The sequence below is a fragment of the Oncorhynchus gorbuscha genome, linkage group LG14 (assembly GCF_021184085.1).
Source record: "Oncorhynchus gorbuscha isolate QuinsamMale2020 ecotype Even-year linkage group LG14, OgorEven_v1.0, whole genome shotgun sequence".
Taxonomy (NCBI): domain Eukaryota; kingdom Metazoa; phylum Chordata; class Actinopteri; order Salmoniformes; family Salmonidae; genus Oncorhynchus; species Oncorhynchus gorbuscha.
Genome location: NC_060186.1, coordinates 58,298,052 through 58,322,408, shown reverse-complemented (window position 1 = coordinate 58,322,408; position 24,357 = coordinate 58,298,052). Strand labels below are relative to the sequence as shown.

The following is a 24,357-nucleotide window of genomic DNA, read 5'->3' as shown; positions in this document are numbered from 1 at the left end:
ACTGGTACATCCTGTATATAACTCCATATTGATCTGGTACTGGTACATCCTGTATATAACTCCATATTGATCTGGTACTGGTACTTCCTGTATATAGCTCCACATTGATCTGGTACTGGTACTTCCTGTATATAGCTTAATTCTTGTGTATTTTATTCCTCTTGTGCTACTATTTTTTTAATTTTTTATTGTAATTTTTAAACGCTGCATCACTGGAAAGGGCTCGTAAGCCAGCCCATTGTATACGGCACATGCGACAAATACAATTTATTATCTACGAATCTAATCCCCCCCACCCCCACTACCCTCCCGGGGCGGCAGGGTAGCCTAGTGGTTAGAGTGTTGCAAGGTTGCAAGTTCAAATCTCAGAACTGACAAGGTACAAATTTGTCGTTCTGTCCCTGAACAGGCAGTTAACCCACTGTTTCTAGGCCGTCATTGAAAATGAGAATTTGTTCTTAACTGACTTGCCTAGTAAAATAAAGGTAAAATAAATAAAAATGTGATTCAACTGCTTAAGATGTGAAGAAAATGTACATCAGAGAAAATGTACATCAGAGGAAAGCGTAAGAGTAAACGGTGTGCGTGTAAGCACACCACACACACACAAATCAAACTCCTAAATAGCCTGAGATGACAGTGCCAAAGACAAACCCTCCGGAAGAGGGTTTTCACATCAATACAACACTGTGTATAGACATAATATGACATTTGAAATGCCTTTGTTCTTTTGGAACTTTTGTAGTGTAATTTTTATTGTTTATTACACTTTTGTTTATTATCTATTTCACCTGCTTTGGCAATGTAAACATATAATTCCCATGCCAATAAAGCCCATTAAATTGAAATGGAAGAGAGAGAGAGAGAGAGAGAGAGAGAGAGAGAGAGAGAGAGAGAGAGAGAGAGAGAGAGAGAGAGAGAGAGAGAGAGAGAGAGAGAGAGAGAGAGAGAGAGAGAGAGAGAGAGAGAGAGAGAGAGAGAGAGAGAGAGAGAGAGAGAGAGAGAGAGAGAGAGAGAGAGAGAGAGAGAGAGAGAGAGAGAGAGAGAGAGAGAGAGAGAGAGAGAGCTGGCCCAAAAAACATTTTCACCTAAGTGGAGGACCAAAGCAGGAATTAAGGAGAGATGATGGGATCCAGAAGGAGGAGTGGGAACGGTTATCACAGTAAGAAACCAACATCTGGGGGTTATGGATGATTTTAAGAGAGGATTACTAGTGTGAACAAGGAGTGGAAAATGTATGAATAGATAAGATGTAACGAGAGAGAGAGCGCGAGAAAGAGCTGTGTAGAGGGTGAGGAAGGGAGACAGTGTGACTGTGAGGGAGGGAGGGAGGGAGGGAGGGAGGGAGGGAGGGAGGGAGGGAGGGAGGGAGGGAGGGAGGGAGGGAGGGAGGGAGGGAGGGAGGGAGGGAGGGAGGGAGGGAGGGAGGGAGGGAGGGAAAGACACAGCAACAGGAGTCTGTATTATATCTGAACAGGATTAAGACTGACCAGAAACACATGCAGAGAAGGTCTTGTAATGGTTTACAATAGTGTGTACAGCAGTTTGTAATTTAGGATAGGAAATGGGGCTAATATTTAAGATAACAGGCGTACGTGTGGAAAGGGGGAGGAAGACATCCCAAAAGCACACATATGTTTTAGGGTGGATGCCATTCTCCTTCCTGCAATTTATCAGAGCTTAAGAGCCCTATTCAATAAAAACGGGGGGGGGTTCTTTTTTTGCACTGAATTACTAAGAGGATGAATGTGTAATTTGTTATCTAGATTAATTTCTGAATTACTGTTTTGCTTTTGTAACAGTTTCGCTTCTGCCCTGAACCAGAGACCCTCTGCACACATCGACAACAACCACCCTCGAAGCATCGTTACCCATCGCTCCACAAAAGCCGCAGCCTTTGCAGAGCAAGAGTTACAACTACTTCAAGGTCTCAGAGCGAGTGACGTCACGATTTAAAACGCTATTAGAGCGCACCCCGCTAACTTGCTAGCCATTTCACACCGGTTACACATTCACACGTTTTCAAATCAGCCTGGAAATCCAGTTACCGGTTTTTGAGTTGGGCCCTAACGTAACAGTTAGTGGATTACAAAAGCCAAAATCTAAAAAGTGTTACCAACCCGCACAACTGAAGATATTCCAACATTCCTGATTACGACAACATGGGTTCCTTTGCTGTGGCGCCAAGTGCAGAGGACATCGCATTCATTATTCTGACAAAGAACAGAGAATCATCTCAAATATCACCTTGAGGAAGTAAAAACCAACTGACGGGACACCCTGAGGAGAACGGTGCATGACAGATGTATAATGTATCATATCAAATGTATTATATCATCACCCAGGAAGAACACACACAGCACAGAAAAGAGAGAGGGGGAAAAGGAGAAGAAATTAGAGACCTCCCACAAAACCCACCAGACAGAAAATCAGGTGACCAGCAGAGGTCACATATTGTGAGAACGGAGGTTAATCATAGTGATTTATACATTCAGCATGTTCTGGACATGTAGGTCATCACTCTAAAAGAAGATATAAAAATCATTCATCACTGTGGTATGAGTATAAAAAACAGATAAATTGAGAAAGGGAACATTTGTGGGCAAGTAAGGTGAACAATGACTAATCCTCATGCCCCCCACTTCTAAAACCAAAGTTGTGCCCCTGCTAATTCCTACGAGTCAGAAGAATGTTTAAGAGTTTAACCTTAACAGGGTTAAATAGGGTATTTCACTACAGGCAAACACTCCATGATAGGCTACTTTTATTCATTAAAATCATAGCAGATTGAGACACCAACTGCCTAAATTGACCTCTATATTCCATCTCTTTATGCATTGACAAAGGCCTTGTGACTGAGACATGGCATGTGGCTGGCTGTATGTGTCGTTTTTACTCCTTATCACTCACTCTTCATCAGGACAGGTAGTTGTCACATTGTGATATGTGGTGGGTCTGTCGCCTGGCCAAAAGTTCCAGCGGAATGTGACATGAGATGTGGTGTTATCAGCGCGTGTAAGGCATATTTGTGGAGGGGATATGAATACGACATTTTGTTATAGGGAAAGGCACGAGGGCTCACACAGAGAAAGGCTAAACGCACTCTTCTTCGATTGATTGAGTTGACTCGCTGTGGTTGTTGGTGGTGGTAGATACGCCCAGTATGCAAGGTGTTTCAGGATCGCATGAGAGCATTCAGCGTTTCTGTTTCAACGCCCGCCTTCGTTTATTATAGACCTCACTCGCTAGTCACAGACTTGACACAGCGTTCACAGCAGTAGATTTTAGTTTTAGTTTAGAACCGATTAACGTTATATATTAATGTTACCTCCACAGATGCACTCTCTATATCTCTGACACACACGCTCTCTCTTTCAGAACTCTCCTTCCCTCCCTAGTAGATCGATAGCGTGTATCTGTATGCCCCAAGAGATAATGCCGGTGTGTTAAAGGTACAGTGTTGATGTCATGCCAGTGAGTAAGCTATAGGGATGAAGACGAACGGAATGGACACTCAGACATGTTTGATTGATTTACATTGTTGATAATAGGCAGAAAGATTGAAAGTGATAAATTAAGTGAAATATAATAATAACAATATATTATTATACACAACCCTCTAGCCAATTGTATGATTACACACCAGTCCCCACTCCCTACTGGAGTAGCAGTAGCTACTTTCGAAGGTGCGCACTGCAGGTGAGCGCTGTCCTTTCAGCACCACACCGTCCTTATGCACGGCAGTAACATTTAACCTGGGCGTTGCCTTTATCGAAAGACACCAGATATCGTGTCAATTATCGTTATATGGGCCTGCTATCATTTGAACATCTGATTAACGAAGGAGTCTTGGCAACATGTGTGACCGGCTGTCATGAAGACCCCACAAACACAAATAAAGAGACACATGGGGAAAGTTTCAAACAGGGGAAGGTTTTGCAACAAGTTGATAAGTAGGCTATTGGTCATCATCTAACAGATCTCAAATTCCATCCAACAGATTGAAACCAATTATGAGCGTTCAGGGGAGGTTGGTCAGTGAAACCAAGTCAATTACACAATGAGGCTTTGCTTAGATGGAGTTGTACCAACGAAAGTAAACAAAACGAATCTTAACCCGGGCGAAGACTTCAGTTCACTTGTTCCTCTCAGTCCGTTGGCACCTATTCATGAATCGATGTTGGAATTACGCAAATAATATGATAATTACGAAAGCTTGTGTCATGGTGGGTAATTGTTTTGTCTTTCAGTTTATTTGCTATTGATTTGTAAAGTGACGAGGTTATTGGAGGTTATTATGAGTATATTCAAGACGAGATGCGGTTATCTGCAAACGTTCACATCAGTCATTTGGAATTTCAGTTCAAGGAAACAATTAAAAAAAGCTTCCTGGTAAGCGCGTATTGCAAATAGGCTATAAGTGGAGTGACGAAAAAGGGAGAGTGCAAAGAAATTGACAAGGCAGAGCGGATGATCGGGAAATTTGAGTGATATTTCCTATTTACGAGTGTTCATAACGCCATTCTAATTGAAGACATGGTGATCCTCGAGGGACAGCTCCTTGCGTATGAGAGCGAGAATAAAAAGTGAGTGGCACCCTGGCAAACAACCTGAGACTTCATCAAGGCGCACACAGAAGTTAGCCTCTAGGCTATATGGAGCAGACCTTTTAATTACTTTTCCATTCTCTCCCATCAAGTCGGTCAAGGAAGGATCAGAAGATGACCGCACTTGCAGCCCAAATACACTTCTTATAAAAACGGATGATTCTCTCCTTTCCTCTGTGGTCGTGTTTTAAATCGTGGAATGGTATGGGGCAGAACAGTGCCGAAGACTGAGTTATCCGGCGCGGTTCAATAGCGTTGACATTAAAACATCGACGGATTTACTGGAGGATATTAGGAACGGAGACAAAGCAGGTAATTTCACAGTTTTCCATCGGACTTCCCTCTGACACTTTCTCAAGTGGACAGCATTCTGATTAACTATAGCACTTTATTTCATAAAGGAAACATTACTGTCCAACATAAGCAGAACTATTGGAATTGCTTTAAGGAATTGTAAGAAAAAGTGAACTTGTTTGGAACTAACCTACAAAGTTGACCGTCTATTTTGTTTGAATAAACAAATATCGATCGATTTGATCAATAAAAGTTGGTTCGTCGCCTGTTAATCTCCTGCTTGCATGAATGGGTGTGAATAGGTCATTTATAGTATAATACAATTGTATTTTACATGCTTCTTCAATAACAGGTGTAGACTAACATTGAAATACTCTGTCTAAGAGGACAGGATATATAGGCATGGTAGATGTGGGGTTATATAATGTAATCATTTATGTTGGAGAAATGCTGAAGATAAGAACACAATGTAATGGTTCTGTGCGTCAGAGGGCTTCATTTATGACCCCCAGTCTTAACTCTTGCAGGGTCTCGTTAAACTCACCGCAGCGTCAGAGAGGGAGATCCCTTTCCTCAGCCCGCGGTAGCAATGAGCGGACTGTGCAAGCCTGTAGTTATGGGACTCATATTGCTGATCTGCAGTACTACCAGCCACTGTGAGGAGAGCGCGCCAGCCACGGCTCCCACGGTCGCGAGGAACGACAAGAGCCTACTCAGGCGGATTGCAGACATAGTGAGGCACGTGGAGGAGAGCCGCGGTGAGAACGGCACGAACGCAGCATCACAGTCGACTTCTAGGAGAGAAACCCCAGTTGAGACAAAAAGGGATTTGCGAAACCTCAAAACAGATAGTGGCGATCAAATTATTGGTGAGTTCGCACATTGACAGCTGGGCGTTACCATGAACTCCAAAATATGTTGTATAACAGTCTTAAGTGGTGGAGTAAAAAGACCACTGCGGAATGTAACGCGCTATGAGGGTACTGGGTGCACATCATTCAAATATGTTATGCCTGGGGAATTTTGAAGTTGCTGAATCTTAAGAAAGTGATTTACATTTGACATTTGAGTCATTTAGCAGATGCTCTTAACCCAGAGCGACTTACAGTTAGAAACGCACTTTGATCTCCTGTTCTCACCCCCTGCCTTCTTGTTTTTCTTTCAGAAATATTTCCTAGAGATCTCAGAAAGAAAGAAAAGTTTTTAAAACACTTAACAGGTGAGATATACATCATATGATGTTTGTGTGTGTGTGAGAGAGAGAGAGAGAGAGAGAGAGAGAGAGAGAGAGAGAGAGAGAGAGAGAGAGAGAGAGAGAGAGAGAGAGAGAGAGAGAGAGAGAGAGAGAGATTTGAGTGCGGTGGGTCAGGATGTAAAGGACAAGAAAGGGAGAGAAAGGTGATAGTAGTTGGACTGCTCAGCTTTAATTCAAAGGCTTTCTCTGTCCCTCAGGTCCTCTGTATTTCAATCCCAAATGCAGGAAGCACGTATACAGACTATATCACAACACCAGAGACTGCACAATACCTGCATGTAAGTTCCTCAACCTCTTCATATGACAAAGAATACATTTTCCCTGGATTTAAAGCAGTGTTTATAGGCACATCACATGTTATGTATAAGGGGAGGCATAGTACTGTCTCCCAGGCACTCATTCATCCCTCTATTTCTTTTCTTTCCTTTTAAGACTTCAAAAGATGCGCACGGCTTCTCACACGCTTAGCAGGGAGCCCACGATGTACAGAAGGGTAGCAGAAATCAAGTAAGTGTGCATATAATTTTTGTACAAGTTTTTCCTAGTCAGGTCACATGGTCTGGTAGAGCACAGGGCCCTAAGTATTGTGTATGTTTGTTTATGGAGGTCCTTGTCTATTCAGTGAAACTAATAACAGTCTAATGGGCTTTACATAGGTCAAACAGAAAGTGTTAATCAAATACACCTGTTACATGTATAATAATATGCATTGTTAAACTTGATACTTAAACTTTTCCCACATAAAAAATACTTGTTGCAAAAGTGAAATGTAACCTAAAACACCTGGTAAAGGTGAACTGCACCTCACATGGTTTCAATTTACTGCGTAGAGTCATAGCATTAAGTTGAAAGGAAGAAGTTAACTAATGTTAAAATGTCTTTCTCAGCCTTATAGGTAGATCTAATCAGTGCCATGCACGCTGTCCACACAGTTTTTGGAGCACAGCATGAAATACAGATCTGTAACAAATCATGTTTCTTTCTCCATTTTTCATGGTACTTTTGGAGAGGAAAGAATTTCTGGGTGCTGCCAAGTACGAGAGAGCACTAAATTTCACTTCCTCTCTCTCTCGCAGGTTGAAGCCAAACCAGAGCTGTCCAGAAGACAGAGCCCTGAAAAAAAGTGCCTTAGACAACAACAGGGAAACCAAACAAAGTGGAACCAGTCACGTCCACCATTACGCAGTGTCCGTCACCAGAGTTCACTATTTTACAAAGGCATGGATTACCACCCACAGGCCTGCCTGGACCCGACAGTCTGTGGTCACTGCGGGTCTTGACAAGAGTCTATACAGAAGATACAGAAGGTGAAGGGGGAAAACATGGCAGCAACCACAGATTTCGGGGTTATTATTGTCCTGCTGGCTGGACAAACTCTACTTTCTTCTTTCTTTCTTGGTTTTTACCAAAAGAGAAAAGGGATTGCTTTTGTTTGTTTTTAACCCCCCCCCCCCTCCCCTAAAAAAAACAACCAACAACAACAATTGGAATCAATCAAATCCTTTGGTTGGGTTGCAACATGCCTTTTTAGGTTGTATTTCTGTTGTGGTTCGGCGTCATATCTTTGTCAGCAGCACTACCTATTAGTGGATATAAGGCTATCTCGGACATTCTCTCACCTACCTGTGACCACACTGAAACGTATGATTAAATTATTAACTGCGTGACAATTTCCTTGCCTTTTGTCTTTGTAAGACATGTATTAAAACAAGAGACGCTATATATTAGGCACTGGTTGCAGTCAGAAGTTGTGTGTAAGAAGAAACCCTCCTGTGAGTCTGAGTGTGGTACATAGTATATTTATATATTCAAGTTGTCATATGTTTTCCTCTGTATACATACAGTATGTATAAACATTCTAACCTGAGTGCAATATGTACATATTGTAAAAAGCATAAAAGGAATCCACATAACAACCATAAATGAAAATGTTTGACGTATATTAACTTGGTGTTAAAAAATATATATCAAAAACATGAAATATATTTAAATAAATTATAAGATTGGTACAAACATGAGCGGCCTCACTCTGTTGTTTCTTAAAGTACGTGGTGTTGTTCATCACTGACTATAACAGGCAATTTGATTCAATTGGAATCTATAGGAATCCAGTAGGTTGCACAGGTCTCTGGCTTCCTTACAGGTCTAGATTAATACACTGAACTCAAATATAAATGCAACATGTTAATTATGTGTTGGTCCCATGAGCTGAAATAAAAGATCACAGAAATTGTTGTGCACAGATTTGTTTACATCCCTGTTAGTGTGCATTTTCTCCTTTGCCAAGATAATCCATCCACCTGACAGGTGCGGCATATCAAGAAGCTAATTAAACAGCATGAACATTACACAGGTACACCTTGTGCTGGGGACAATACAATTAAAAAATGTGGTTTTGTCACACAACACATTGCAACAGGTGCCTCAGGTCTTTAGGGAATTTGCATGCTGACTGCAGGAATGTCCACCAGAGCTGTTGCCAGAGAATTGATTGTTAATTTCTCAACCATAAGCCACCTCCAAGATCATTTTTCAGAAATTGGCAGCATGTCCAACCGGCCTCAAAACTGCAGACCACCTGTAACCACGCCAGCCCAAGACCTCTCCATCCCACTCCTTCACCTGCGGGATCGTCTGAGACCAGCCACCCGGACAGCTGAAGAAACTGTGGGTTTGCACAAACAAAGGATTTCTGCACAAACTGTCAAACAGTCTCCATGAAGCTCATCTGCGTGCTCGTTGTCCTTGACCTGACTGCAATTTGGTGTCATAACTGACTTCAGAGGGCAAATACTCACCTTCGATGGCCACTGGCACGCTGGAGAAGTGTGCTCTTCACGGATGAATCCCAGTTTGAACTGTACAGGGCAGATGGCAAACACAGTGTTTGGCGCCATGTGGGCGAGCGGTTTGCTGATGTCAAAGTTGTGAACAGAGTGCCCCATGAGGTCGGTAGGGTTATGGTGTGGGCAGGCATAAGCTACGGACAATGAATGCAATTGCATTTTATCTATGGCAATTTGAATGCACAGAGATACCGGTGACGAGATCCTGAGCCTCGTGCCATTCATCCGCCACCATCACCTCATGTTTCAGCATGATAATGAAACAGCCCCATGTTGCAAGGATCTGTACACAATTCCTGGAAGCTGAAAATGGCCCAGTTCTTCCATGGCCTGCATACTCACCAGACATGTCACCAATTGAGCATGTTGGGATACTGTGGTTCGACATGTACGTGTTCCAGTTCCCGCCAATATTTAGCAACTTCGCACAGCTATTGAAGAGGAGTGGGGGAAATAATCCACAGGCCACAGTTAACAGCCTGATCAACTCTATGTGAAGGAGATGTGTCACGCTGCATGAGGCAAACGGTGGTCACACCTAATACTGAATGTTTTTTCTGATCATATTAAAATCTTTGAAATGTTTGCATGTTGCATTTATATTTTTGTTCACTGTAGATTAAAATACAAATAAAACACTTTGCAAAGTCAGTTATCTAAAATTCACATTATGTACTGTAATAGTAATGGACAATGAGCATTAAAGGGATACTTTGGGATTTTGGCAATGAGGCCCTTTATATACTTCCCCAGTCAGATAACGTTGTGGATACTATTTTTTATGTCTCCGTGTCCAGTATGAAGGAAGTTAGATGTAGTTTCACAAGCCAATGCTAACTAGCATTAGCATGCAAGTTCCTCTGACTCTGGGGAATTAAAGGGCCTCATTGTCAAAATCCCAAAGTATCCCTATAAAGCCAAGTAGTTTTTGCTTAATGAGCATTGAGTGAACTTGCCGTCTGGGAAAATGTATTCTGTCAATGGAAGTTCTCGTTACCTAAGAGAGAGTAAATATTTGTCTGAAAATGTCTATTTGTTTAAGTTCAAATGACAAAGTCACCAAACAATCAACCATTTGTTGTACTGCAGGATTTATGCATTGTGGATCTCATTCCCCCGTGCCAACATATGTTTGTACAAGCTAGCAGGCAAAGTGATCAACTCTAAGTAACTTTTTTTTCAGCCTGATACTACAGTAAGAGTCCTACTCAATCAAAATCAGACGCTCAACTTTAGATTCATTCAAATACTCTCTTGTGCAATGCTGAATAAATAATTCACCATGCTTTGGCTTTACCCTAGTACGGCAAACTTCTGCTTGCTGGTTTGGATTGAGCACAGTCCTAAGAGGATAGACTGGACCACTAGCAGGGAACAGTGTGTGGAGGGACATTCCTTTGGTCGTTCCACTCTAGCACGATATATCAATGCCTTCATCTACTTCATCTGGTTTATTATGTATTACCACTCCCAATTTCTGCCAATCACAGCCTAGGAACTAAATCCACAGTGAAATACACCTGAAAACGTACAATTCAGGGTTATTTTCACAGGCAGCATTCTGCACTACCTTGGGCTGCCATGGTTTGGGATTTGAATCATCTTTGACATAAGGAGTATGTGAGGGTCCAAATCAGACAGAATGGTAGAGGTGCCAGTGGTAAAATAAAGGGCTAAGTAGCATCATTAGCTAGTTATGAGAACAAAATCACTGCAGACTATTTTTGTCCTCTCATTTCTCTAAAATACCAATAGCTGAGCTAAAGCAATTACACTCATTAAAAGTGATTTTATAGGTTTTGTTTTATCAAAGCCCTGATGTTCGAATTAGGATGTCATGGGAGTACAAATGGAAGAATGACTCAATTTAAAAAAAAAACATTGTGACATGAAAGTAACTAACTAAACCCGTGTCAAATACCCAACAAGATTATCATTTGGGCAAGCATTAACTTTGACCCTGGTCTCAACCTTTAACCCTTCCCCTCTGAACCCTAAAATGTCTGGTCATGCCATAATGCATCCATATTGATCTCTATAAACGTTGATGGCTATGTTAGACTAGATTAGACTAACAATTTACAAAATGTAAAAGAGAGAGAAATAAGATAAAGATAGAATAGTGCATTGTTAGTTCTGTTGAGTATGTATTGTTTATTTGAATGGACCAGACAATCTGCAAATTCCTCAAAAAAAGCATTTTATTTAGGACACAGTACAGTAAACGGTTCGTTTTATAGACATATTGTAGATTGTGACAATCAACTGATTGCTACACCATATTGATGGGAACTACTGTTAGTGTGACCTGGCAGATGTGTATTGGAACTGCACAACTATGGATGATAACGGAGGATCGTTTCTTTACTATCCATCTAGTGTTTGGGTGAATGTTCACCGGTCAGATCTTGGGTCTGGTTACGAGTTGTTTTCCAAAAACACTTTGCAGCATCTCACACATTGTTCGTACACATTTTCAAAGTCTTCCTCATGCCCCTATAAAACAGGAAAAAAAGGGAAATCAATTCATTTTGCCCCAAAAAAGCTATAAAATAAAAGTTGATGTGTTCACCAGAATTGTTTTTATAAGGCATTTAAATAGTGCCATCAAAATAAAACAGCAGGAAAGAGCCTTATCCTTGAGCAATGAAACAGTTCATCTTTCTCCAAATCTGGATCAGAAAGCCTCTAGTTACTAGCTCAATCATTTCCCAACCCAGTAGAATATAGAGCTGACATTGGATGGGGGGGTTTCTTCAGTGACGCCCCCCCCCCAAACCCACACAGTTCTGGCTAATTGGCTCGTGATTACATTAGCCAATAATAGAGAAGAAAACAGCCCAAGCCAACTTTCCAGGCCCACCATAAATAACGTTACACCTTTCAGAGACCTGTAACACCAATCCAAAGTGCCAAAAGAGCATGTTTTGTCCTTTGAAATGTTCAGCATTTCGCTCTCCTGTTGTTGTGGCAAACTAATTTAAAACTCAAATTTACACTGTGTGAAAGTTAATGTTAAAACATCAAGAAGAGACTCTTTCCAGAAAAATATACCAAACAGAGAGAGATGCAATAAAAACAACAACAATAGATGTAATATCTGTCCACATGCATTGGTGAAACACAGACAGTCCATTGTAGAGTCCGGTTGGGGACTCCTAAAGCGATGATCTCATATTCATAAAAAATCATATCTGTAACAACCAGGGAAGATGGCCGACAACGGCACGTAACACTAACTTTAAAAAGTTCACCCAAAAATGAAAGATATTTTCTTTCCTCAGAAATGGTCTAGGAGTAGAGTGCACATGCCGTTTTGTAATACATTTTAAAGTGTTTTTTACTTGTTCAGGCCATTGTAAAAGGTAAAAAAACGTCTGGAAAATTGTATTGTTTTTTATAACGGACTGCTCGTTTTATACCATACTGGAACTCAAATCAAAAGCAGAAAGGTTCAGAAATGAGTCCCTGTGCTAAATGTACTTGGACACATTTGACAGTTAGCCTTTTAATATACTCCTTCGCTGGCAGGAGAACAGCCAACCACACCTGAAGACTCTTAACACCCACCCAGTTCCTCCACCCCCTCCAACCCCCAAACCCAGTCTCTGATCCAAACAAAAAGGCTCCAAACGAAGTCTTTGGAAACCCATTCAGCTACGTCCTCCTCAGAGCTTGTCATCGGCTCTAAGGTTGGACTGAATTTATGTCTCAATTTATTTAAAAAACAGCCGTCTGGCTCTAGTCCTTTACTGTGCTTCTCTGCCATGCGCTGTGGCGACGGATGACGGACCACAGCCCAGTGCTGTCAACACGCCAAAATATTTATTTACTCGCCTCTGAAACCATGTTTAAGGCTAAGCTCCCTCTGGCTACCACACACTCACAGCTGGTGTTAAAGGTCCAATGCAGACATTTTTATCTCAATAGCAAATCATTTCTGGGTAACAATTAGATACCTTACTGTGACTGTTTCTAATTGAAATGATCAAAACGAAACAAGAATAGCTTCTTAGCAAAGAGTCATTTCTCAAGCAAGAATTTTTCTAGGACTGTTGTAGTGGTCTGAGTGGGGAGGGGAAAACTGAAAACTAGCTGTTATTGGCAGAGAGGTTTAGAACTCTTATTGGTCTATTAACTCATTTACTGCCTGGTGAAGCCAAGACTCCATCCCACCAAAACAGGCTGAAATTCCAGGCGTTTTCTTTTTTTTCCAAACAGCTCTTACACTAAAAGGATATTGTCATTTTCACAATATTTTTACAACCTCAGTGTGGAAACATATATAAAACATAGGAAAATCACATTTTTGACAGCACTGGGATTTTAACACACAGGGATAGACAGCCAAGAAGAGAGACACACATGATTGATCCAGAGTGCACACAGACACTTAATTTTGGTCAACCACAACCATCGCAACATTAATACTTTACCATCATTATTCTATCAAAAGGGTATTTCCTGAAACATCTCAATTACCCACACATGACATTATGCGATCAGAGGTCTACCCGTAACATGCATGTCCCTAGTCAAGACCACACAACAAATTCATTCATTTATTATTTTAACAAGAATATAGGACAGGGGATATGATTTATGTAGCATTCCTCATCAAACCAAACATGCAGTTTGCCTGCATTTTCACATTCCTGAAACATTTCCCTCCTTTTTTCTAATTATCTTCCTTCGCAACAAACAGCAGAGACCGTAGTAGACCAACAGCAGAGACCGTAGTAGACCAACAGCAGAGACCGTAGTAGACCAACAGCAGAGACCGTAGTAGACCAACAGCAGAGACCGTAGTAGACCAACAGCAGAGACCGTAGTAGACCATCAGCAGAGACCGTAGTAGACCATCAGCAGAGACCGTAGTACACCATCAGCAGAGACCGTAGTAGACCAACAGCAGAGACCGTAGTAGACCAACTGCAGAGACCGTAGTAGACCAACTGCAGAGACCGTAGTAGACCAACTGCAGAGACCGTAGTAGACCAACAGCAGAGACCGTAGTAAACCAACTGCAGAGACCGTAGTAGACCAACTGCAGAGACCGTAGTAGACCAACAGCAGAGACCGTAGTAGACCAACTGCAGAGACCGTAGTAGACCAACTGCAGAGACCGTAGTAGACCAACTGCAGAGACCGTAGTAGACCAACTGCAGAGACCGTAGTAGACCAACTGCAGAGACCGTAGTAGACCAACAGCAGAGACCGTAGTAGACCAACAGCAGAGACCGTAGTAGACCAACAGCAGAGACCGTAGTAGACCAACAGCAGAGACCGTAGTAGACCAACAGCAGAGACCGTAGTAGACCAACAACTGGACTTCAACTATCAAACTGCCAGTCTCCTCCCCCAGTATCAGTCCCCCCCCCCCCCTCCCTATCTCACTCATCACATCCATGTAAAATTCTATCTACTCTGCACAAACCAACTGGCCTTCACTTCCGATGCCATTTGGCAGGACTTACGAATGCATAGGAAGCATTTAAAGCTGGGAAAAGTTAACAAAGCCATTAAACATGTTGTGAGATGGTAAAGGAGGGGCTGCAGAGAGACTTGAGGACACAGGACATTAGTGATGGGGAACAAAAATCGATAGTTACTGTACCAGTCAAAAGTTTGGACATACCTATTCATTCCAGGGTTTTTCTTGTCTCATTGTTCTGTTGAAAAACAAATGATAGTCCCACTAAGCGCAAACCAGATGGGATGGCGTATCGCTGCTGAATGCTGTTTCCATGTGTGTTATTTCATAGTTTTGATGTCTTCACCATTATTCTACAATGTAGAAAATAGTAAAAATAAAGAAAACCCCTTGAATGAGTAGGCGTCCAAACTTTTGACTGGTACTGTACATATCAGGATATTATTTTTGACGATATATCGTAATACTATTTTTGCGCTAGTTGGCTGTAACTGCACCAAAACTCCAGTATTTTTCCTTCATAGCTTGTTCTCCATATTTTTAAGTAGGGAGACAATTTGTTTTTAACAGTTTTATTTCCATAACTGATCAAATCTTTCTCATGGCTCTCTTGTCCCGCTGCAGCAGACATATGTGAGCAATAATGTTTGGAACATCAAATTGCAATAAAATCAAATGATCGAATCACAATACATATAGAATTGTGAGAATCACAATAATATCGTATCGGCACCAAAGTATCGTGATAATATCGTATCGCAATAATATCGTATCTCAGGACATGAGGGGAAGACAATATCTTGCTACTGTTTTCCCATCAGAAACCAATTGTTCCATACAGTGGTTTTAACTGGGGATTACTTAAAAATATTTTTTTTACACTAGGCAAGTTAGTTAAAAACAAATTATTATTTACAATGACGGCCTACGGCGGCCAAACCTGGACGACGATGGGCCAATTGTGCACCGCTCTATGGGACTCCCAATCAAGGCCGGATTTGAACCAGGGACTGTGACGCCTCTTGTACTGAGTTGCAGTGCCTTAGAGCGCCACGCCACTCGGGAGTCCAGAGTGAGGCTTAGGCATAGATAGTGCTGGTGTGAAGACACAAGGACTCTGAATTATGGGAGTTAACATGGAAACTTACCCTGTAGAGAACAGGACATTGTTCTACTGAATGTGTTACCATATCTCGCTGTAAGTGTATGGATTCATGTAGCCTACAGTAACTTTAGAATAATGTTGGTGGGTTAAGCCATATGCAGTCATGTTTCTTTTTTGTTCACAACGCGAGCAGTAGAATCGTTTTTTTGTCTAAACCTAGTAACCCAGTTGTGATAGGCTCCTTAGTACTGGTGGGAAAACGCTGTCAGTGCAGTAGACGTACGTAGTATGGGTCTTTGATGATCAGTTGTTTCTCTGGGTCGTACGAGCCCAGCAGCTCAATCTTGGCTTTGCTGTTTTTCACAGAGTTTGCCTTCTTTTTCAGGTCACTGTAACGAGAGAGAAAAGTCAGAGACGGTTAGGATGCGTTCCTGTGACAATACTAAAATCAAATACCACCAGTGCTATTTTGGACCATATATCTGACAGACTTTTACAAATGTAACCACCCATTTCATAGAACAAATTTTATTGTGGTATAAATGGCCATCTGTCCATAACAAATTGAACCAAATAAAAAAGGTTTAATAAGTCTTAGACACCCATTTTGTTGGTTTGGTGTTTCTGTTACACGCAAGAGCCTATCACAGACAACACATCTATTCTATTCCAAGTTTTCGAAATGGCTTACTGTGGTATATGCTATCAGTACAAAACAAGTCAAACTCTGAAACCAAATATCAATATATGAGAATTTATTTGTGACTAAATCGTTTTGACAGTTACTAGAACAGTTACTTAAAGGCTACACAACTTCTTCAAACACGTCCTCACAATCCAACTGTGGAAATGAGTCTTTTATTGACTTTACTGGTTTCTTTTATTTTGATGCTTGGGTAATTGGGCTTATAAATACAACAATACACTCAGACTGTAATAAAAGCAGCTAGGAAGGATCCATGCACCAAGCCTGGCTTGAAACCAGACCACAGGGGTTTAGAAATGTAGCGGATGGATATAAAAAAAAATATTACTAACCCAGGCACTAAAACAAAGCGGTTGCCAGGTCCTTCCCATTGTAAGTAGTGTAATGGCTCAAATGAAATGGCCAGCCATACTGCTTGGGCCGAGAGGGGACTGACTCCCCCACAGTGAGGGTATGGGACCAAGCTGTGAGGCTTCCAATACTGGGAATGGGACTCAAAACAGGGAAGAACCGCCCCACTGCCACCTCCCGTGCCTAACCCTGTGGTAGAGCAACGGCCCCCTGATGCTTTCATTGGGGGGGGGGGGGGGTGTTAAGGTTACTTCTATAGCACTGCATTGTAAATGTAGAATGCAGGGGAGATGAAAGGGCTCCTGGTTCCCACTGACTAAATTGAAATGTAAAAGCACTATAATCCAACACAATAATAACACATGTAAAACCTAACTGGTGATGATTAATTAGGTCATTGGTAATAATTGGCGGGGAGTTAAGGTTAATCTCTTTCTCTCACTAGCCAACCAAATACTTGGAGAGAGAAACAGAATGGAGGAAGGGAAAAGTCGCCCCCAAACAGAAAAGACGAGGCATCCAAAGACCTCAGTAAGCTGCTTACAGACCACACCGCCTTAGGCATGTGATCTCTAAATGATCCCTGAACGTTCAAAGTAGCAAGAAATATCCCTCCCCCTGCCCAGGCTTCACATGCAAACAGCTTAGGGACACTCACTTGTTAGACAGACTTTACCCCTACACGTTACATAGACCTTGAGGTGTACATGTCTGCCTGTATGTCACGTGTGCATCTGTGTGTGTGTACACAATATACTTCTCCACAATCGCCAAGGCATCCCCTTACCTGACCCGTTGCAGGGAAAGCCTAACTTTAACATACAATGACATTTTGAATGGACGACAGCCATCCCGAGTTCCTGATATAAAATTTGGATCTGACAATTACCTCGTTCCTATTGTACTTTTATTGCTCGGTCTGTTCTGTCTATCTCAATATCCCGGGCCATTTCTACACTCCGCATAAGCTCTTCTCTGACTTAGTTTGTGACCCCGGTAATCATGTTTGGGTAAGTGCCATAGGGTCATAGAACAAGTACACCCCAGGATGTTAGTTACTTAAACATGTTTCTTTTTACTCCAATAATTTTGAATGGCAGCCCAGAATAGAATAGACTTGTCATGATGTCATGGCACAGAACACCGTTCTGTGAGTCAAGAGTGTCCATGCAGATGTTGCAAATTGTGTTCACCCTCCTCTTGAACAAAGGAAGCAAACCGAGCACACACACACACATATATATATATATACGCATGGACGGACACACATGCACACACACACGAATATAGGGTTAAGATGCATATACCTCAAATTGCTCTCATCCATGCACAGAATGTAGTCAAATGACATAAAATCCTCCTTTGTCACCTAGAATAAAAAAACACAGAAGACAAAATGTTAACATTGGTACTGGTGTGTGTTGACAACAAAAGACTGGCTGTTGTGATTTCTCTATAAAGTTTAACTGTCAGGCACTAGGCCCTATATGACTTCTGCCTGGTATATGTGTTCCATTACAGTGGTAAAGACCTCTCCCTGGTTCTTGTTGAGTCAAATTGAGAGGTTCCAGAGAACTCCGAGAGAGAAGAGGAAGGAGAAAAAGAGGGGGAGCGAGAGAGAGATGGAGAGGAGTGGTGTCTGGGTACCTCCATGTTCAGGGTTATGAAAGGGATCAAAGCAGTACATCTTCCAAGTACAGTGCATTGGAAAGTATTCAGACCCTTTGACTTTTTCCACATTGCGTTACGTTACAGCCTTATTCTCAAATTGATTAAATTAATAATTTTCAATCTACACTAAATACCCCATAATGATAAAGTGTAAACCAGTTTTACATTTTTTGTAAATGTATAAAAAATATAAAACAGAAATACCTTATTTACATAAGTATTCAGACCCTTTGTTATGAGACTTGAAATTAACCTCAGGTGCTTCCTGTTTTGGTACCATCCCTAAGGTGAAGCATGGTGGTGGCAGCATCATGCTGCGGGGATGTTTTTCAGCGGCAGGGATTGTGAGACTAGTCAGGGTTGAGGGAAAGATGAACGGAGCAAAGTACAGAGAGATCCTTGATGAAAACCTGCTCCAGAGCGCTCAGAACCGAAGGTGAAGGGTTGCCTTCCAACAGAACAATGACCCTAAGCACACAGCCAAGACAATGCAGGAGTGGCTTCGGGACAAGTTTCTGAATGTCCTTGAGTGGCCCAGCCAAAGCCCGGACTTTAACCCGATCTAACATTCTGGAGAGACCCCATCCAACCTGACAAAGCTTGAGAGGATCTGCAGAGAAGAATGTGAGAAACTCCACAAATACAAGTGTGCCAAGCTTGTAGCGTCATAACCAAGACGATTCGAGGCTGTAATCGCTGCCAAAGGTGCTTCAACAAAGTACCGAGTAAAGGGTCTGAATACTTATGGAAATTAAATATCTGTTTTTATAATTGTAATGCATTTTCACAAATGTCTGAAAACCTGTTTTTGCGTTGTCATTATGGGGTAGTGTGTGTGGATTGATGAGAAGAAAAAACAAATTTAATCAATTTTAGAATAAGGCTGAACGTAACAAAATGTGGGGGGGGGGGGGAATCAAGGGATCTGAATACTTTCTGAATGCACTGTATGTGAATCTTGCAACACTTACTCAGCTGCCATGACTCAGGAGAGAGTGAGGCCATGCCTCACTTATGGTTTGAAAGGGTTTCTAGGGTGGGACTTGGGAATGGAGAGGTTAAAAGAGTGAAGAGAAAGAAGTAGAGGGAGTAAAGACAGAGAGAAAGAGCAATTTACATGAAAGCTCGCCAAAACTTGGCCATTCCAGATTTGTATAATAATAGTATATAATAACTAGGTGTTGTGTATGTAGTATCCAAAAACCCTTGCAAAATCAAAGTTAAGTTGGCAAAATGTCAAATTCCATCCACTGCTATTTCAACTCTGTAGTTCCCCGCTTGGACTTTACAGCACAAACACACACACACAATATTTGTCTTCTCTCTTTGCAATAATCTCTGGTCAAAATCCTCATGTGAACCCCCTCCACGATGCAGCGATAGAGCCTGGTTGGATTTCTGGAATTTTTGACTGACAGTCAGGGAGGCTGTTATATGAGGAACGAGTAGGAGGGGAGAGATATAAGGAGAAATAAGGGAGAACGATGACCCGGTCTGAGGGCAGACAGATAAAAGTTCAGAAACCGTGTGGAGTTGTTGAGTTATTGTATGACTCTTGGTGTGCAGTGAGTGGAGCAGGGAATTGTCTGCTTACAAGAGCTCAGTCTAAAGCTACAGTAAGTAAAATGTGGTGATGGGAATTGGGATGACACACAGACTCAAAACAATTATTATTATTGATTCTGACAATTTGCATTCAGGGCAAAAAATCATATCGCTTCCAACCCCTTGCAGGGGCCCCTCCAATCAAATCAATTATCTGGGATTTCCAGTGTTAAGACTCAAATAACTTAATCTTTCTCTGTGATGATGCACTTATGGATTCATTAACTCAAAAAAACAAAAAACTAATAGTCCCCATTCTATCCCCTTGCGGTCGTCTCTCAATAAAACAAACAAACTCCCGTTTTTGATTAAACAGAGCACCCTCTGTCTCTAAACAGTATTTTCTGAGGCAAGCCGAGACATTACATTAGAGGCAAGAAACAGTGAGTTAAAGTTCACTGAAATTAGCAGGGAACGGGGGGGGGGGGGACAGAGAGCGAGAGAAACTCAGAGCTTGTCAAAGTTCATTGCGTGGAGACATGGGTGGCTCAGAGCCAGGGCAGCGTTGAGCTCCCATCCCTTATTTCTGGAGATTAGAATGGGGTTGGCCTCTGTCCGTTATGAGAGACAAACCAACATGACGGCAGCTCCCCTTCCCAGCATTGGGTCAGGGAGGGCACCAGAGAGCTGGCAGGAGAGACAGGGAGAGCTGGAAAAACTTTGGAGAGAAAAAGACCAGCAAAACATGAGGCCCACTAACATAGTTGGCAAATATGGTTTGGGTGAAATCCATTTAAATTCCAGTCAATTAAAAAAGTAAACCAAATTACACATTTTCCAAAATGAAAAGGGTTGACAAGAATTGAAATTTCAGTGTACTTCCTAAATTGACTGGAATTGAAATGGAATTAACCCCAAGCTTGTCTCTTTCAATAGACTGAGTAGATTTGGAGAGCCTAGATACCAGACTTCATAACATCTTGGTTTGATTTAGCAGCATCTATCAGGATGCAATACTAAGCATTGGCAATAAAAGTTAGTACTGCAAGGAAAGTCATTGTGCTCGAGTGTTTTATTCATGGGATTTAGGCTAATAGAGCCACACACATTTTTATACAGTCTCCAAAGTGACCCAGCAAGGACCCCAGGGTGACTGATGTATCATATACCTGTCGGGCCCTGTGTTTTGTTTCAATGCCATGTGTCCTCAGGCAGGCCAGACCACGGGTGTCCGGGGAGCTGCCTGTGTTCCAGTCAGTCGTGGCACCACTGTCTATGACCCACTGCAACAACAGAGAACACAAGAGCTAGCTAGCTAATGCTAACAGGAAGGATAAAGGGTTGGTCGTACCTGCCTGGCTACATGCCTCATGGGCACCCCGTGTTTCTTCATGCAGGCTTGACCACGGTGGTCTGGAGGGTTGCCTATCTCATAGGTGGAGGTGGCAGCACTGTCTATCCTCCACTATGCAGAGCAGGAGAACAGCAACAACAAAGCAAAATGTATTCATATGCACACAATGACTCAGCACATGCAGCACATTAGAGCAATCTAATAATAGGTTGATAGAGTTCAGTCTAATTTGTTTGTTTCCTTAGCCTATACTGTTAAAAATGCATCTCCATCTCTAGAAGCAGAAGACTGCAGAGCTGGTCATCTCCGCATACCCGTCGCAAGACCCACTGGTTGATGCTGATTTGCAAAACCCTCTTAGGCCTCACTCCCCCCTATCGGAGATATCTAATGCAGCCCTCATCCTGCACATACAACACCCGTTATGCCAGTCACATTCTGTTAAAGGTCTCCAAAGCACATACATCCCTGGGTCGCTCCTCTTTTCAGTTCACTGCAGCTAGCGACTGGAACAAGCTGCAAAAAACACTCAAACTGGACAGTTTCATCTCCATCTCTTCAGTCAAAGACTCAATCATGGATACTCTAACTGAGAGTTGTGGCTGCTTCGCGTGATGTATTGGCTCTACCTTCTTGCCCTTTGTGCTGTTGTCTGTGTCCAATAATGTCTGTACCCTGTTTTGTGTTGCTGCCATGTTGTGTTGCTGCAATGCTGTGTTGTCGTCTTAGGTCTCTATTTATGTAGTGTTGTCTCTATTGTTGTGATGTGTGTTTTGCCCTATATTTGTATTTAATTCATTTTTATTTTGAATCCCAGCCCCCGTCCCCACAGGAGGCCTTTTGGTAGGCTGTCATTGTAAATAAGAATTTGTTCTTAACTGAATCGCCTAATTAAATAAAGTTTTTTTAAATATATATTTTTTTAACAGTTTGGAATATGATGCAGTAGGGGAACAAAAGTGTATCAATCAAAAGAGTACAGTAGCTCAACAAACGTACAACATATGTGGAGCAAAGTCTACACAAAACAAGTTATATAATATATGCATTACTTCTACCCATTACTTCTATGTAACAGAGCTGTCAATATGTTCCTGTGAAGATCTACCCACACATATACATTTAAGTCTTTACCTTGTCAACAACACCAGCATCTGTCGCCATTTTCCTGAAGACGGCTTCGGCAATGGGGGACCTGCAAATGTTCCCTGTTCAAAAAAATGACACATAATAAGCTGACTACAACAGTGCTTGGCTAAATTAGGTCACGCTGCTTGCTTCACCAGTACCACTTCCTCATAACTCAGCTCATACTAAGGCTCGAACCTAGGACCTCTGCCTCGCAAACACATATGACCACCCTCCTGAAGCGTCTTACCCAGTCGAGTCACAGAAAAGTTAGCTATTTGGCAGCGCTAGTGGAGATACCCATCTGCTACACTTGCATCAGCAAAAACTGATTATCTCACAATATCCCCTGGAGTCTTGGTGAATATCTAGCCTATATTTCTGAATGAAAAATAATCATTTAAATTGTTGAGACCCAAGTGAGTCAACTACAGTGTTTGATTGGAGGTATTACATGACAATGTGGTCACGTTTTACATTATGGAATCTGAACAATGGATCGTCGTTGAAATGAAATTTCCAATTAACAGTTCAATATAACATATTGGAAACATGAGAAACTTTTGATAGCTGGCTGTTAACCACAAAATCACCTTAGCCTGCCTGGCTATGGCACATGATCTTCGTATATAATTTTACATTGGACTCTACTGTCCAAAGGTCTTAGGCCGTGATAGAATCATTGAGCAACCTTTTCATTGCCTTTGCATTTCAGATAAAGAGAATCTGGTGATATATTAGTAAGGGATATTAGGCAAGTTTGATGAGTAGTCACTAGTTTTTCAGATGAAGACGTGAATGAACTGCGTGAACTAATGGACAGATTCCAAACTAAATCATGGCAGTGAATGTAAGGTTTTAGTATTGCAAGTTGGATACAGAAATTGATATGTGCAATTTAGTTAGCTAGCTAGCTAACTAACTACAATAGCGGTTGCAATAGTTATTGTACCAACGTTTTCAGTGGTTTAGCTAGCTAGTTAGTCAGTAACTACTGGCGCTAGCATAGCACCCGTTAGCATCACTTGCCATTAATGTACAAACGGCAGTCAGTTCCAAGTGAATAGCAATTTTTTGAATGTATTATCACCTTGACACACCATTGACTCATTATGTGCATGAAATCACAGAGACTGTGGGCTTTTTCTTGGTCGTTTCTTACCCAGACACACGAACAGAACAGATTTTCCACTGCTGGCTGCCATTTTGCTTTTAGGGTATTATGTCAGTATCACTCGCTTTTGTCTAGAAGGGATACAGTTTATGTCAGAATTGATATTTCGGAGCAGGTTAGGGGAATCTACGCGGCAGGTTTACGTAGCAGTTTACGTATTAGTTTGAGATAATTGGGTTAAGGTCAGAAAAATAGTTAGGGTTCAAATCAACTTTTGACATAGAATGTATCCCATCTAGCCTTGTTCACGTCACTAGCACGTCCTTCTTCTTCTTCTTCTTCTTCTAGTTTTCAGGCAGACAAGACGCTTTGTTGCATATTGCTGGCGTTTACAGGTTGGAGTGTGAATTTCACATTTGTTCACAAAAACGGGAAAAGGAGAATGGGAAAAATGCATTGTACCGCCATCTAACCCTACTGTACATACAGTTGAAATCTGAAGCTTACATATACACTTAGGTTGGAGTCATTAAAACATGTTTTTCAACCACTCCACAAATGTCTTGTTAACAAACAATAGTTTTGGTAAGTCGGTTAGGACATCAACTTTGTTCATCACACAAGTAATTTTTCCAACAATTGTTGACAGACAAATTATTTCACTTATAATTAAGAATTCCAGTGGGTCAGAAGTTTACATACACTAAGTTAACTGTGCTTGGAGGTGTACCTGTGGATGAATTTCAAGGCCTACCTTCAAACTCACTGCCTCTTTGCTTGACATCATGGGAAAATCAAAAGAAAGACCAAAACAATTGTAGACCTCCACAAGTCTGGTTCATCCTTGGGAGCAATTTTCAAATGCCTGAAGGTACCAAGTTTATCTATACAAACAATAGTACACAAGTATAAACACCATGTGACCACGCATCAGTCATACCGCTCAG

General features: G+C 41.7%; 1 protein-coding gene and 1 long non-coding RNA gene across 6 annotated transcripts; one reads left to right on the top strand and one right to left on the bottom strand.

Moving 5' to 3' along the window:
- Positions 1 to 4,024: 4,024 nt before the first annotated feature.
- Positions 4,025 to 8,174, top strand: LOC123995718. 2 transcript variants are annotated; one of them, XR_006831880.1, is made up of 6 exons: positions 4,025 to 4,226; positions 5,429 to 5,770; positions 6,067 to 6,120; positions 6,354 to 6,434; positions 6,589 to 6,663; positions 7,233 to 8,174. It is a non-coding gene; the product is annotated as an uncharacterized LOC123995718 (long non-coding RNA). The 2 variants fall into 2 exon arrangements; XR_006831879.1 differs by having other exon boundaries at positions 4,028 to 4,919.
- A 3,011-nt stretch (positions 8,175 to 11,185) lies between these two features.
- acp1 (acid phosphatase 1) lies at positions 11,186 to 23,746 on the bottom strand. Of its 4 annotated transcripts, none has more exons than XM_046298642.1 (6): positions 23,459 to 23,739; positions 22,303 to 22,376; positions 20,984 to 21,097; positions 17,906 to 17,967; positions 15,825 to 15,930; positions 11,186 to 11,498 (listed from the first exon to the last, which is right to left on the bottom strand). In XM_046298642.1, the coding sequence occupies exons 1-6, from the start codon at positions 23,499 to 23,501 to the stop codon at positions 11,421 to 11,423; spliced, it is 477 nt and encodes a 158-aa protein (XP_046154598.1). In that variant the 5' UTR covers positions 23,502 to 23,739; the 3' UTR covers positions 11,186 to 11,420. The 4 variants fall into 4 exon arrangements, with proteins under 4 accessions (XP_046154598.1, XP_046154597.1, XP_046154595.1 ...); XM_046298641.1 differs by lacking the exon at positions 20,984 to 21,097 and adding an exon at positions 21,166 to 21,279 and having other exon boundaries at positions 23,459 to 23,738; XM_046298639.1 differs by lacking the exon at positions 11,186 to 11,498 and adding an exon at positions 14,802 to 15,531 and having other exon boundaries at positions 23,459 to 23,746.
- Positions 23,747 to 24,357: the final 611 nt, after the last annotated feature.

Excerpts from the sequence above, each read along its gene's own strand:
- acp1 (XM_046298639.1), bottom strand. The coding sequence starts at position 23,501 with ATGGCAGCCAGCAGTGGAAAATCTGTTCTGTTCGTGTGTCTGG. Across the intron at positions 17,968-20,983 it reads CAAAACACAGGGCCCGACAG|GTGACAAAGGAGGATTTTAT; the intron begins GTATATGATACA and ends TTTTTATTCTAG. Across the intron at positions 15,931-17,905 it reads ATGGATGAGAGCAATTTGAG|TGACCTGAAAAAGAAGGCAA; the intron begins GTATATGCATCT and ends CTCTCGTTACAG.